At 38.5% G+C, this 16,597-nt stretch overlaps 2 protein-coding genes across 2 annotated transcripts in view; both read left to right on the top strand.

Moving 5' to 3' along the window:
- The window catches only part of LOC107758711 (polypeptide N-acetylgalactosaminyltransferase 16-like), a 71,060-nt gene extending 65,389 nt beyond the window's left edge, over positions 1 to 5,671 (top strand). The window contains exons 14-16 of the mRNA XM_016576511.1: positions 4,517 to 4,831; positions 5,224 to 5,228; positions 5,575 to 5,671. Of these exons, the coding sequence (XP_016431997.1) occupies positions 4,517 to 4,831; positions 5,224 to 5,228; positions 5,575 to 5,671 (417 nt within the window). The remainder of the gene's footprint in view (positions 1 to 4,516; positions 4,832 to 5,223; positions 5,229 to 5,574) is intronic.
- LOC107758710 (protein numb homolog) overlaps positions 1 to 16,597 on the top strand; it is an 81,854-nt gene that overhangs the window by 7,592 nt on the left and 57,665 nt on the right. The window lies entirely within an intron of this gene.

Here is a 16,597-nt window from a genome sequence, read left to right as displayed (position 1 = left end):
AGCACTGCTTAGGCCGATGGGTGTGTGTCATGAAGGTACTGAGAGAGCTATAAGAGAGCGCGGACGTCTCCTTATGCTTTCTCTCGCTCGCCGTACTTTGATGTCATACACCGATCTGATCTTCAAGTCGAACACACCTCTTTACTCTCGCGTGTCACGTGACCGTGTAATCGCAGCCTCTGCAATTGAAAAATCGAAATTTTTCATATCGCGATATTATCGCAAATGCAATTAATCGTTCAGCCCTAGTTCAAATTCCTACAATCTACAGGAATACCAACCAGCCAGTGTTGGATTTCCATTGAAAACGAGCAGGTTTCATTGTAACATACATGTTCACCTAGATTGGTATGAGGGTTTGGCTTTACTTAAAAGTGTGATGGCATTCGGAAATGAGTGCAACCAGTTGATGAGTCATCTGAATGAGAGTTGCTGTCAAACTACACACTTAAGAAGGGTTTTCTTTAGGCTTGTCGCGATAGACGGTGCTGACGGTTAAGCCACAACACCGGTTACGTCACTTGCCCACTGCGTCACCGACCCCCACCGTCGTTTTGATTTTTTATAGTAATAAAAATCATTTAGTTCAGTAAAAGAACAGACACTACAATTAATTACAAGCAATAGCAGAAAATAAATACAATAGAACAAAGACACAAGTTCAATAAACAGTGCTTTTCAGGTTTTTCAGCTGAGTCTAAAATAATTTTTAGGTACGCTACAGAAATGTAATAATCAAATGTAAAATAACTGCATAGTCTTCACTGTATAAATGATAGATTAATCATTTTTGATGTTACAAAGGTTATTTAGTCAGGAGAGTGAGCACTTGTATTTTTCTTTTGACAGCATTAGATTTATTATTAGTTTGCTTTCACTTTAAGAACGAAGCACGGATTTAATATAGGCTACTGATACACATGCCTTTTCTTTCTCAACTGTTTACGTTAAGACATATACCTAACCGACTGTGTTTGCTAGGATATTCGCCAAAACGTGCATTTTGATGTAATTTTGTCTGTATTTATCAATCCATGCTCAAAAAAGCGAAAGAGAGCTCAATTTAGTATTTGCGCGGTGTAGACGCGGCTGTCTGTGTGCATGCGCGCGCTTCAGATGTGTGCGCAGAAAACTTCTCACACAGCGCTCGACTGTTCCGCAAACAATCTCGAGCGTCTTTTATGCTCACCTGTGCCTTCGGGCAGTCCTTATATCAGGTCCTGTTACGTGAGTTTGAATGAGAATGCACGTGTTGGCGGTAATGCTTAGACGGACATTATGTGAAAATGTGGACAGTGCCAAAATAAAGGTGCCTATTTATACTACAGATATCGATAATTTACGTGTGGCATCGATGCATCGTATCGTCAGACATCGTATCGATGTATCGATCCATATCGATGAATCGTTTCACCCCTAGTTGAAACCATTGGTTGTTGATTGGATGGAGGCAGATGTGAATGAGAGCATGCAGTCGATTGTAAGAAAGGGGCGGAGTTTAAGTGAACTAAATAAATCAGGTCTCGACAATAAGGACTGCATGATGGCCCGGGGATTTGTCACTGCTGCGTCGTCACAAAAGTTTATCAATTACCTTGCCAGTTTAAACATTCAATTGTTTTTATTGCATTCAAGCGCAAGAAGACGCGCAAGAGAACTGAATTCTGAACTTATATAAGCTTATTTATTAGAATACCAGGTAACAGGGGTCCAAAACAACAATAACAACTATTGTATTTTTTGTGGCAGGGCAAGTAAAAATTTTAACCACTGGCCTGACCGGACTAGTAGAAAAATTCCTTAGTGTTGAGCACAGTGATTGGAGAAGTCTGGTGTGCATCACCAGAGAGAAGTCTGCCATTTTACAGGAAGATCCAGTTATGAAATTTTGATAAAAAATGACGAGGTCCAAAACAATGAAGCATGCATAAAATGTTTTAATGTCGACTTTAAATACTATACATATACACTAAAAACCAATGTCTTTGCTAAAAAAAAAAAAAAAGTTGATTACTCCAAAAATGTTTCATTAAAATTACATTTCATGAGTTGTGGGCTCTGTTTCATTTCAAATTAATAGCAAGCATAAGACATGCTAAATGTAACTTATTCTGCTCATTCTCATTATCCACTCCTATGCGAAGCATGATGGGAACTGTAAATCCACTGCCCAAGAGTTTCATGAAGTTACAACTTATAAAGAAAAATCAATGCAGAAATTTCAGTTTAAATGGCACACAATATTATGTTGATGTAATGATCAACATAATTATGTCAACAGAACTCAAAATAATGTTTACAACTTAAAAGGTTTAAATTAGAATTTTTATCTTGTAACCTTGCATTTATTTAAGTAGGTCCTCTGAATTTTTTTTTAGATGGTTAAAAAAGTGGCTGGAGTAGCTTTGCAGTAATTTACAAATAGAAATGGGGTTTCCATGGAATAAATGCATGTTGTGCTGTCAGTGGCTTCCAGTGTGCACAGCTTTGATTTGAATACAGTCTAGTTTTGTTTTGTGTCTAGCTGGAGTTATTGTTGTTGTCTTAAAAGCTTTAGATGGTGAGAAGACCGTCATGCCCACCGGCCACTGACTTCCTGATTCAAGACCTGCAGGTTTAAGGGCTCGACACTGTCTTGGTGGAAAAGGAATACCAACAGTGATTTATCTATAAACTTTGAAAATTCATCAAGCTGTTTTAGGCCTCTGTTTGGCGTTTTTCCCTTCGTTATAAATTGTGACCTCTTACTGATTTTTACTTAAAGAACATATAGGAACATTTAAAATCATATTTACTTAAATGTATTTAAAAATGAAATATAAAGCGTATGAAAATTATACAAAAATTGGAAGAGAAACCTTTGACACTCTTCACACACATAACGCCTATCAGCTTCTATGATTTGTGAGTGAAATTGGCTTACTGTCTCTTAACATTATCGCGATATACAAAACATTCTCTCATTTTCTATTGTCAGCAAAAATATTGCGATAATATCACTAGGGTTGGGTACCGTTCACATTTTAACCGGTACGGTATCGGTACCTGAATTTCGATGCCAGTTCCCAACGGTACCTTTTTTCGGTACTTTACTCTCTTCTTTTTTCTCCAGAAATTCTTTTTAATTTTTCTGAAAATCAAATGAAGGCATTAAACATTTATTTTAAATCAAATGAAAATTAAACCCTTTTATTTTTTGGCAAACAAACTGAGGTTCACTGTTGAAATTAATACATGGAAGAGTTTCATGAAGTTACAACTTATAAAGAAAAATCAAGAAAGAAATTTCAGTTTAAATGGCACACAATATTATGTTGATGTAATGATCAACATAATTATGTCAACAGAACTCAAAATAATGTTTACAGCTTAAAAGGTTTAAATTAGAATTTTTATCTTGTAACCTTGCATTTATTTAAGTAGGTCCTCTGAATTTTTTTTTAGATGGTTAAAAAAGTGGCTGGAGTAGCTTTGCAGTAATTTACAAATAGAAATGGGGTTTCCATGGAATAAATGCATGTTGTGCTGTCAGTGGCTTCCAGTGTGCACAGCTTTGATTTGAATACAGTCTAGTTTTGTTTTGTGTCTAGCTGGAGTTATTGTTGTTGTCTTAAAAGCTTTAGATGGTGAGAAGACCGTCATGCCCACCGGCCACTGACTTCCTGATTCAAGACCTGCAGGTTTAAGGGCTCGACACTGTCTTGGTGGAAAAGGAATACCAACAGTGATTTATCTATAAACTTTGAAAATTCATCAAGCTGTTTTAGGCCTCTGTTTGGCGTTTTTCCCTTCGTTGCATGACTGTGAATGTCAATTCGAAAGGACTCATGATGTAGCCTTGAAATGAACCTTCATCAGACTTATCAGCATGCAGAATAATGCTAATCATATTCATAATTAAGTCTTAAGCATAATGAATGCCTTGCTAATAGAGACATTTGTATCTTTAGGTGTTTTGCAGACCATCTGCACTCATTTTACAGGAACACAATGCTGGTGTTAATGAGAACTCTTGACTTCAATAGTGTGTTGAAATCTGCCTGCCTCACCCATCAGCATGTCGCAAGAGGAAGAACGATCCACTCGCACACTAAAGAAATGGACATTAAGACATTCCTGCAAAACTCGTCATTGCTGACGTCATTACTCACCAATTCATGTTACTGAAACTGCACCTGACGGCTAAAACTTCAGCAGTCCTGCTGCTTTACGTTGAGCTCTTGACGTCAGACGTCTGCTGATGCTTTCACGGTATTTCCCACAGGATTTTGTGAGTCTGTGGGATGAACCTCAGTCTGTGTAGGGTGGCACAGAAGACAATTCTGTACTTTGTATTTACAATTTCAATTTAAAGTTAAACTTTAGTGGACCTTTTTTAGTTGTGATAGTGTCTCAGTCTGTATGCCACAATCTATTATATTATGAGAAATGTACAAAAAGTTTCTTACGTGTGTGTGTGTGTGTGTGTGTGTGTTTTCTTCTAACTCTTTGCCTATGCTTTCCTCTCTCCGAACAGGCGAAGAACACCCACTGCCCAGAGAACAGGCACAAAGTGGCACAGTTTATGTGCCATGACACCTCCACGGTTGACAGGTTCTACACTTTGAACCTCGATGCAAAGCAGGCGGCGGAGCACCGCCACCTGTTTGAGGCAGCCTTGGAAGGTGAGGATAGGGCGCCAGTGCCTGGGACGCCAAAGCGCCCCGCTAAACCGCGCAAGCGGCCGGCCAGCCAGTCCCCCTCCGCCAGCCTGTTGACCTCTGCCAGCCCGACGACCTCTGCCAGCCCTCCCCATGGTGAAGCAAGCCCAGAGTCCAGGGAGTCTGCTTCGGTAAGTTCAGTCTCTCATGGATTGGTTCAACTGTTTGTGACAAGTAGGCATGTTCACTAACTCTTTGCCTTTCTCACTATTTCCAGGAGAGAGACCCATCACGTCACAGGGTCTCTCTTTCTCTCTCTGTAGCTAATGCGCCCAGATGCGTTCTCAGGTACTGAAATTTGGCACTGATTGATTTAACGTGAATCGGTACTCGGTAGTACCGACGCAATTCGGTCGGTACCCTTAAAAGTACCGAGTTCGGTACCCAACCCTAAATATCACTAATATTTGGTGTATCAAATATAACCCAGCCCTACTTTTATGGAGATTTTTTTGTCCTTTTTTGTTGTGTGGAAAAGAGCAACCTGAACATTCTACTAAACATCTCCCTTTGTGTTCCGCAGAGAAAGTAAGTTTCATTTTGGGGTGAACTATGCCTTTACATGTGGAGTTCTCATATAAGAGGCCTTTGTGAAAGTGTCAAATGTGAAAGGGATGATTCAGTGCTGTAAGCTTCTCGATAGTAAAGCTAATTATCAGGATAAGAGTGTTAATCAGCAGCAGTGTTAAAGCAGCCTGTGCAGTTATAAGAGTGTAGGACCTGTAGATGAGCGGGGCTGATTGAGCGCAATGATTTGTTCTCTGTGTGATTATCATCAGCCTCATGCTCAAGGACAGCCGCGTGCTAATCTGCAACCTGTGGCACACTGTGATATCTTTTCAATAACCTGCACACGTAATGTCCTGTGGCACAGCTCCGCTCGCGGCTTTGACGCTGGTTTCCTGGTAACAGCAGCAGTGGCGGGGTACGAGAGCACTCAGATTTTGGCTCTGTGTCAGAAGCAGGCTTGATCGTGGCGAGTGTCAGAGAGCTTACTGAAGGCTCCTCGCTGTCATGAAATCTGTTTTGTTTGCTGCATCATGGTTCGCTAGGAATTTCAACCGCCTGTCGCAGGACGGGTTGTGTAACACGCTCAGCATTGCTGCTGACGTTACTGCAGAGCGTTGCATTGAAGTCCGGATGTTTCCTGTGGTTTGTTTACCGGCAGAGCGTTTCTATTTACAGGTTTTGTCATGCATCGTTTGAGCTTAAATTGGATGTGTGTTTTCCTGCCTTTAGTCGCTCTCAATTTTGTCACATTTGTTGCAAAACATACATTTTTTTTACTTTTTTTTTTAAAATTCTAGGCTATGTTGTAAAAATGCAGCTCTGCGTTGTTGCCTGAAGATCGCTGATGTAGACGTTTGTTTCAACACTGATGATTCAAAAGTGAACACGAGCACAAGCACATATTGTGCTTTCCAAGAGCTCACTCCCTCCCTCCCTCAGATAAGATGAGAGTAACATGGGAAGAATGTGCATTCCTTTCCTGAGGAGAAGGAGAAGGAGAAGGAGAAGGAGGAGGAGGAGAAGGAGGAGGAGGAGGAGGAGGAGGGCAGTCTGGAGAGGAGTGTGTTTCCTCTGCCTCACATCAGTGGACTGCCTTCAGCCGTTCAGGCTTTTATCAGAGATCCAGGCCTGTGAGATGAGTCTCATTGTACAGGCCGTGTCTGTGTGCTTCTCTCACACCCTTTCTATTGAAAGGGTGACGGTGCAGAGCTTTCCCAGGAACGGCCACAAACTTTAAACGAACTATGTTACTTCATAAACAGACCACAAACAAACATCAACTCATAGTTTTGAGAACGGCCAAAGTAATTTAATTCCATGATTTTGTGATATCATGAGCTAGCTTTAATCATCAGCGGTGGTTTAAATACAAAGCAATCTCTTTTGCTCACCAAGGATCGAAGACACTGTAAAAATCAGTAATATTGTGAAATATTATTACAGTTTCAAATAAGTGTTTTCTATTTGAATGTATTGTAAAATGTCATTTATTTCTGTGATCAAAGCTGTATTTTCAGCATCATTACTCCAGTCTTCAGTGTCACATGATCTTCAGAAATCATTCTAATATGCTGATTTGCTGCTCAAGAAACATACTGAAGGCTCCTCGCTGTCATGAAATCTGTTTTGTTTGCTGCATCATGGTTCGCTAGGAATTTCAACCGCCTGTCGCAGGACGGGTTGTGTAACACGAGGCCTGTCGCGCCGTGCTGCGTTCGCTAGCATTGCTGCTGACGTTACTGCAGAGCGTTGCATTGAAGTCCGGATGTTTCCTGTGGTTTGTTTACCGGCAGAGCGTTTCTATTTACAGGTTTTGTCATGCATCGTTTGAGCTTAAATTGGATGTGTGTTTTCCTGCCTTTAGTCACTCTCAATTTTGTCACATTTGTTGCAAAACATACTTTTTTTTTTAAAATTCTAGGCTATGTTGTAAAAATGCAGCTCTGCGTTGTTGCCTGAAGATCGCTGATGTAGACGTTTGTTTCAACACTGATGATTCAAAAGTGAACACGAGCACAAGCACATATTGTGCTTTCCAAGAGCTCACTCCCTCCCTCCCTCAGATAAGATGAGAGTAACATGGGAAGAATGTGCATTCCTTTCCTGAGGAGAAGGAGAAGGAGAAGGAGAAGGAGGAGGAGGAGACTAATATGCTGATTTGCTGCTCAAGAAACATTTCTGATTATTATCAATGTTGAAAACAGTCGTGCTGCTTCATATTTTGTAGAAACCCTTTTTTCCGGATTCTTTGATGAATGGAAAGTTCAAAAGAACTGCATTTATTTGAAATAGAAATATTTTGTAACAATAGAAATGTCCCTTACCATAACTTTTGATCAATTTAATGGATCCTTGCAGAATAAAAGTATTAATTTCTCTCAAATAAAATCATACTGACCACAAATGTTTACCGTAATGAAAAAAAAATCATAGCATTCAATTCTTGAACTGATTGTAGATGTGGCTGGAGTAAATGCAGTCAATAATAGAAACAGGGCATCCTTTAACTGAATGCATGTGACATTAGGCTGCTGCATGTAAATGGCTCCATTGATTAAACTGTGAGTGATCTATTTTTGTTTTGCATCATTTTAGTATTATTTATATACAGTTATAGTAATGTTTTAATATTTTAATATTTTTGGTTTTTATTTGAATTTGTTTTAATAATATTGATATGTGCATTTTAATTCATTTTTAAATATTTCCATTTAGCTTTATTTTATTGTTTATTTAAATTTATTTTAATTAAAGAAAAATAATTAACTGAGGAAATTATATTGTCCCCCATTTGGTGGAAATGGGTCCAGATTAGGGCTGTGCGATATGGACAAAAAAAACCTATCACGAGCTGCAGACTCACTGCTCCTGGAGCGCACTGCCGGACCGCAATCGCATGCAGTGTGAACGCTCTGATCTGTTAACATGGGCACGGAAAAAATATGCACCACAGACGGAGTGTGTGAACCTGGCGTTACGTTTGTATGCCCGCCCGGTCTGTTCTGTTCTCGTGCTCCATTTAGGCGCGCTGCATTCTGATTGGTTCGGATAGCATACTGCGGGAGGTCGGGGCCACGGAAAATCGTGCTATAAAGCGATTTAGAAATCGGTCAAGCTCAAATCGCGATTTTATGACGATTTCGATTAATCGCACAGCCCTAGTCCAGATTGGGCACTCTGCCGGTAGAAAAGGGTGCACGGGACCTGATAGAGGCCTTGTGAGCTTGCTGCATTCTTCAGTCGACTGGACACACCTGCCCTAGTGATCAGTGTCAGGCTGCAGCTCTTCTGGAGTCCTGACGGCCCCTGAGACGCCACTGAGACTGATAGCAGAGGTCCCAGCTCGCATGCTGAAGGAGCTGCTATTTACTGAGCGCATCGCTTCAAAGCAATCAAACCTCTGCGGTCAGTGCCGCTGGGTAATTTTCCATTATTTAGACTGCTTTTTCTCCACTGGACGCATTTGTCCGTGGAACGGCGATCTCTCCCTGGCTTCTCATGCAATACAGTCTCCATTGTCTTGGTCGACAGACAATGAGTTCTTTCAGTTGTGGGCCTAGAGGGAAAGAGATGGCCAGATTGGTGGCTTCAGGTGCCACTCAGGCGCGGCGCAGTCACCCAGAAGGAGAATGGTGAATACTACAGGCCTCATTGGGCCTCCTTGAGTGGTCAGACTGGTCAGACCGGGTGTGATGAAATCCTCTCTGGTTTGAACCAGCATGCTATGAGTCACACAGGCTCCTGTTACCTGTTCTTTCAGTATTGTCTTTCACAGAGGAAGAGCTTCTTACACCAGCATTTCTTATCTGCTTTGGTTTAGTTTGATTGGGGAACCGAATTAAGCTTTTACAAACTTTTATTGCTTACACAAAACATGACTTTGTGAACCTGTAGCTGTTGAAGTCGTAGGACAATCTTACTGCTATTACTATTTATAAAATTATTCAAACTTTTTTGTTAAGATATATCACAAATTTTTTTCTTCCATGTTTTAATTTGAACAGTAAACCTCTGTTGTGCAGCACTTTGTTTGCCAAAACTAATAAGAATTGTTAAATAATTATTTGATTACATTTTAAAAGATTAATTAAATTGATAATGTTTTATGCCTTCATTTTATTACCACCGTTTTTGATAATAAATGTGTATTAAAACATAAATCCATAAATTTCAGAAAAAACTTTTATGAAATTGTTAAAGTTTGAACATGTAAATTCAGTTGATAAGAAATGCTTTTCGATTTTTAAAATGCAATTAAACCATTAAAATGGAATCCAGAAATATTAAAAGGGGGAAAAAAAAGAGTTTAGGAAAAATTCTATACATTTAGGAAAAATAAAAAGAATTTCATAAGGCCCTAAAAATCTATATTTAATTAAACTTTTAATAAATTGTAGCTAGAAGTTTCATTATTTAAATCAATTAGACATGCTTTTTGATAGCTAAAATTGACCATTGAAATTAAATAGGGAAAAACTGAATTTGGGAAAAATAGAGCAGGCATAAGAATGAGTTGCTAGTTTCAATCAGGATGGATGGGTTGTGTGATTTTAGTCACAGGTTTCAGATGTATTTGTTGCTGTACTGGCAGAGCCTGAATAAAACATGAGTTGAGCCATCGGAGAGGCTCTGGTTTCAGTAGGGCATTTAACAAACACAGTTTACTCTGACAAGACCTGTTTGAGCTCCTTTAAGATAACCAACATAACCTTTGGCTGATGGGCCAGATGTCCCGCCTCTGACTACTACTGTTAACAGCAGACGCAGGGCTCATACTGTACGTGAGTCAGCGTCACCAGTAGGAGTAAGACTGTTAATATCTTTAAATATGACAGACTTTAATGGCATTTGAAGTTTATAATGTGAAATCGCAGCATGTAAGTGAATGGCATCACGAAAACAAACTCATCTGGAGTTACTTAAGAAGAGGAATTTTTATTGGTGTCACTTAAAAGCATTCAAATCCCTTGGACTTTTTCATTTTTCACTGTCACCACATGGAATCATGATGTGTTTAACTGAGAATCCATGTAAGTTTTTAAAACTAGGGCTGTGGTATCTTTTTACTGCAATTCTTTTTCTAACAATATTCTTCTTTGGGTTTAAATATATAATATTTTTATGTTTGTTTTGTGTAGCTTCAGTTGTGACCCCGTCATTTTATCTTGAATGATGCGTGTGGTATCATGTAATAGTTGGTGATAAATTGCACTATTGTTAACACGATGAGGATGTAAGAAAATATGAATGGTATACCTTTATAAATATACTTTATTTTAATGAAAATTATAATAATAAGAACTCCGATAAACCGTGTATTGCCGTAGTTGTGTGTTTATTAGTCACGTTGAATCAATAAAAGCAGTTGAATCTTCTGTTTATTCAGCTGCAGCGATAGGCATTTTCTGGGTTTCTTCTGCGAGGCGTATTTGGCGTTTCAGCGCGAGAGCGCCCTCTGGCCTTTGGATGGAGATTTACTGCTGATCACAGAACCGTGCTTCACTGAAAGATACGCATGACAATCGCAGCTTCTGTCGAATCGCGATCTCGATTCCATTTCGATTTATCGTGCAGCCCTACCTAGAATTTACTTTGAGACCCGTGTGGCCCTTTCACACATACTGATATAATTGTAAACTTAATAGAACTTTTCTATTTGAAGACATCAGGGAGATTTAACCGTATATGTGTGAATGCCAGTGATATAATTCAGTCGTATCAAATCTCAGCTGCGTTGCCCCAGAGTCATGTGAGATACTCATTATTAATTTAACGGAAGATTCCGTCATCTGATAAAACCAAAAAACGGTATCAGTTGTGTTTAAGCCATGATTGTGGAAAAATGATTCCTGAACAGAGTCGGTGTCAGCTTTTTAAAGTATTGAGAGTGAGGAAACTGGGTCATTGGGCATAATTTAGCAGTGATTACGTTTTTTTTTGTCTATGTATGTTCCTAAAGGAATTGGGATCAAACAGAGCGTTTGGTTATATTTTTGAGAATACTTACTCAGAATATGGCTCTGACTGTTTTTTTTGTTTTTTTTTTGTCCTTTTTTTCAAACAAATACAGAACAAAAGGATACATTCTAAAGAACAACCTATACACATAACAGACATAGACATACAGTGGTCACCAAATATAACTTATACTACATTCATGAGTATTCAGATTTTGATCAGATTATGCCATACAAAGTTATGTTAAGGGTTACACATCTGACACAGTTTATGGATTAAGAGTCAAAATGATCCAAGGATCCCTTTTTTGGGGGGGGAGGGTGCTTCAAACTCATATAAATGGCAAAACAGAGAGAGAGAGAGGGAAGGGAAAAAAAAACATAGGTCATCTATTAAATCTTTTCTTTTCAACTACCTCCCCCAGTATGATGAGATTTTGGTAGATTGTTGTCTTAAGGAAAGGGTCAGCACTTCCATACTGTAGACATCATGTACAATTTCTTGCCATTCACATACAGATGGGGGATCTTCCTTAAGCCATTTCCTTGTAATGGCCTTCTTACTGGTTGCTAATAATATATTAAAGAGGTATATATCCTTCTTGGCTCTGACTGTTTTGATCTGTTTCCTTAACTGCATATTTTCATAAAGCGCTCAGTTGAATGCTTCAGTGATTTTAGTGTTGTTTTTTTTATTTCTTATTACAGTTTTCTATTTTTTTTGAAAGAACAGTCTCATAGCATTAATTAAAAATCATTTAATTGCGGTGTAATTGTATTTATGTAGGGCCCTATGATTTTCGTGATGCGGAAAACATAGACAGAATAGCAAAATCCAGTCATAAACATTAAATTTTTATGAAGTTTATTGATTTTTTTTTGTTACAATTTTAATAAATCATCCAGTATAAAATGGAAAACACTGAATTTAAGGAAAAGTAAAATGCATATGGTTCTATTTATGCCACTACTGAGCTGCATTTATCAGTTGGTGTAAATGTTTTGTTGATACTGATTTCATTTGAATAGATCTGTCTTAATATTCTTTGAATTTATTCATTAAATATAAGAATTTGATAGAAAAGATGATGCATGCATCTAATAAGGTTAGGAAGAAATGCACTTATAAAGGTAAGAATTGCCCTGGAAATCAATTTAAGGGGGCAAATATCGACCACTGCACAGAATATGAAGATCTCTGGGAGTCAGCTGTCCACGACAGGCCTAAACCAGCCAAGATTTATATTCTGGATATGGATCTCTGCTTGTTTGCAATGCAAGGGTAAATAAAGAACTGATGTTTGAATAAGAACAGTGTGCAACTGGACAATTATGTCTATAAAGGCTAATGTTTTTTTTTTGTGTGTGTTTGAAGAGCGGAGAAGAGTCTTAGCATTTGCCGTCTAGTTGTAGCCAATATACTTTTGTACGTTTTAAGTATCCTCTGCATAGCAAAGTGGAGATTATATATTGGCAGGCCATTATTGATGCGTGCCTACATGGTTGACTTTGTTAGGAAGAACCCTGTATACTGAGTGTGATAGACTCATGTCTTTCTGACAGCAGACCGTGTCTCTCTTCCAGGGAAGTGTACATGAATGAGTGTGCTAGCTAGTGTGCTGGTTCAGACTCCATTATCATCCTGAGGTTGCTACAGGACGGTGTGCTTTCTATCCCAAACGCTTCCTCTTCCTGTTTCCTTCTCTCTGACTCTTCATGAACGTCTTTCCTGTCGGCATTGAGGAACTGTCAAAGACTGGATACTAGGCTCATGCACGTTTCATGTCAGATAAAGTTCACTGTACTCTTTCTCTCATACAAACACATCAGGCTGGCTGTTCCAATACATCACTTATTAACTGCAGTGTTTTGCTTCTTTAAGCAGGAATGTCCGGTGGCCTTTTGCTTCAAACTTTGTATTTCTATACTAAAGATTTACATGTTGCAAGGTTTTAATGAAACTGTACGTAGACAAAGCATATTACATTTAAATTAAGATGTAGAACAGGAGCTGCAAATCCTTGATTACACTGGATATCTGAGTCAACTTCCTATTATTTGACGTCCTGAGCAGTCACGGTCTCTGTCTGAGGGCTTTGTCAAGTGAAGGTGAGCAGACCTGCCCTTCACAGATAACCCTGAACCCTGACAGAGCCGTAAACATATGCCTACTTTCATCTAGATATGCAAATGGTGGTGCCTTTGTGTGCGGTTCTGCTCTGCTCTCATAAATGGCTTATCTGTGGTCCTGTACACTTCACAGTGGTCAAGCATCTGGACTGTGTCCAGTAGAGACTCCAATACTGTTAGCTGTGATCTGTGAAGTATAGAGATATTTACTGAGATATTCTTTCAGCTGCAGTATTCTTCCTTAATTTTCCTGTAAGTTCCTAAACAAATTTACACAACCATTAAAAAGTTTGGGGTCAGTATTTATTTATTTATTTTTTATGTAATTTTTTTTAAGTAGTTTTGTTTCATATCCATAATAATAATAATACTACTTTTATTTCACATGGACTTATAAAATTGATCAAAAGTGACAGTAAATGCATTTATATAATTAAATTTTTTTTTTTATTTCAAATAAATGCTGTTCTTTTGAACTTTATATTCATCAGGTAATCCTAAATATACCATGGTTTCCACAAAAAAAAAATAAAAAAAAATGAAGCAGCACACGTTTCAACAGTGATAATAATAAATGTTTCTTGAGCAGCAAATCAGCATATCAGAAGGATTTCTGTGAGAGAAGAGACTGGAAGAAGAGCCCATGTGTATGGACTGAACAGCTGCTACCATTAATATCGTTTCCTCTGGAATTATTTAATAAAGATATTTGAATTATAAACCACCTTGTAACCTGCGCTGTTATTTTACTCATATTTGTAACTCTCATGGTGTGTTATCCTTAACTTCCGAATGGGTTATTCTCTAATATGAGGTTGGAATTTTTAGGCACCTCACATTTTGATCCACTTTTGGTTCAAGGAGCCACAGTCTGATTCCAGAATGATACCTAACTATAGCTGGGATGTGACTTTGCGCTATGGGACGGCAAATCCTGACTAACCAGCGGACCGATCTTGTTCCACAGCATCTGAAATGTTGTTATATGGTCATTCGGAAATACCAGAGCAAAGTCTGTCATCAAATTATTTCTGTATAATTGCCTGCCTCCCAGAACTGCGTTCCCAAACAGCAGCATTCACCTCCGAAAGCAATAACCACATTCATTGTGTTTCGTCTGCTCGTTCTGAGGTGCAAGCAATTTATTAACATTATATAGAAAATTATTATATTCAGTAGCTTCTCCTACTTTTCTTAGCGATGTATAGTGCCAGTTTATCAGGAAGTGATGATTTTGTTCTCATGGAAACCCAGCTTATGTAAGCTTCAGAGTGTGAATTCACAGTTCAACTCAAAGTAATTTTTTTAATGGATTGATCTAGAAATTGACAATCTGTTGTTCAGGGCTCGACATTAAGCTTTGACATGTGCTTGTCCGAAGGACAAGTAAATCAGTCAACCGATTCCGATTTCCGATTTTTTTTGTTAGTGTGATCTGCCGATATCTATTTTTGCTGATTCAGATTTTCTTTCTAAGAACTATAATTGACCACATATACAAACAAAAATCTTTTTTTCTTCAACGCAAAGTTTTATTTTCATAAAAAAACAAGTTAAAAGTCAGTAATAAAATAAGAACACAAAAAAATTGCAAACAACAGCACAAATAAATGCAATAGAATAAAGAGAGCTATGAAACTAAGTTTTTCAGATTAAGTAAGTTTTTATTCAGGTAAGAAATACGAGATAATTTTGTGTGTATGTGTTCATTCAGAAGCAAGTATACGCGAAAGAGGAATCAATTCTGTGTACGCGCATTGTCTGAAATGCGGCTCTCTGTGCGCGCTTTGAATGAGTGCACGCAGCTCCGAATGCGCGTGAATGGTTTAAAACGCTTGAATGTTTAAATCAGCAAGATGTAGAAACACGTGCAAACGATCAACTATGATCCATTTTACCCCTACAAGCTAGTGAACAACTCAAATCAAGGAAGGAATTTTACTTCACTGTTCAAGATAGCCCGTCGGGCAGGGCGGTGAAACATTTTGGTAGCCCGACTGAAAAACACATTAGCCCCGGGATGTCTGGCTAGCGATTTTGCGAGCCCTGTATATACACCACAGCAAGGTTTAAGCTGACCCGAGAGTGAACGTAATTGAAGAAATTCAATCCCCAAATTACCAACAATAATAAATACAAAACATCTGCGATTTGATTGATTGATTTTAAAGGAAACCGTAATCTGGAAATGTTGAAATTGTAGGTATATCACTATGTTTTTTAAATCAGCTTATAAATGAAGACATTTAAAATGTCTACTTTGAATTTTTTTTTTCTTGGTTTGCGGTGATATTGTTTGGTTTTACTGCAGATGAGTGACAGTGTTTTTCATTGCCTATGTGGTTGGTGGTTGGGATTAACTGAGTTCAGTATATCGCAATATGTATTATGGGCTCTGTATCATGACTTTGTTGGTGAGATTCAGCTCTAGTTTACACTAGGGGTGCTCCGATTGATCGGCTACCGATCACTATCGGCCGATAATCACGTTGGGATGATTGATCGGCACTCTCTAAAAAGGCCGATCTCAAAAATCCGATCTCAAGGTGATGACGCTGCCGTGAGAAGGTTTGGTATGACATGCAGCAGCACCGTCTCAGTCTCTGTCCAGTGTGGGTGAAATAGTCTTCCACTAAATATTTAAAAAATAAATCAATTCAACAAAGATAACCAGTTTTGCTTCTTTTTTTTTTTGTTGGCTCAAATGTATGGCCTTCATGTTTTGACTTTTTCATATCAAAAGTAATAAAGCACAAAGCTTATTGCAATTTATTGGATGGGATGTGCACTACAATGTTCTGTTCATTTACAGAAAACATGCTAGACTAATTGTTTTTTTTCGGATTTAAGAATCATTATCGCTTCCTAAAAATGAGAATCGATTAAAATCGAGAAATCAATATTATTTACGCAGTCCTAGTACAGACAGCTGCTTTCAGACACTCCCCTTCACATTTGTGTTCGCGCTCTGTGAAGAGCATCAAAGGTTTCTGTTTCTGTTTACAACGTGTTTTTGCGGCGTTGGCCTATGTAGCCAATCACAGACATGTTTTTTGAGCATGTGAACGCAGAAGCCAATCAGATGCGATTACGTTTGTTAGAAACTGCTCAATATAAGTAGAGTAGAGTTTGTTCTGTGTAGGCTCTGCCAGAGGCATCATGCCCATTCAAAGTGAGGGTCGACGCGCTTTTATAGCACTGCGCATTATAACCAATCACACATGATGCTGTTGAGCTTATGAATGCAATGGCCAAAACGCTAAAATGCAGGTGTTTTCTTCACTCGCTCGCTGACTGAAT

The sequence above is a fragment of the Sinocyclocheilus rhinocerous genome, unplaced genomic scaffold (assembly GCF_001515625.1).
Source record: "Sinocyclocheilus rhinocerous isolate Xijiao unplaced genomic scaffold, SAMN03320098_v1.1 scaffold2882, whole genome shotgun sequence".
In the NCBI taxonomy this organism is placed as follows: Eukaryota; Metazoa; Chordata; class Actinopteri; order Cypriniformes; family Cyprinidae; genus Sinocyclocheilus; species Sinocyclocheilus rhinocerous.
Note: the sequence above shows the minus strand (reverse complement) of the source record. Positions and strands in the feature narration are given on the sequence as shown.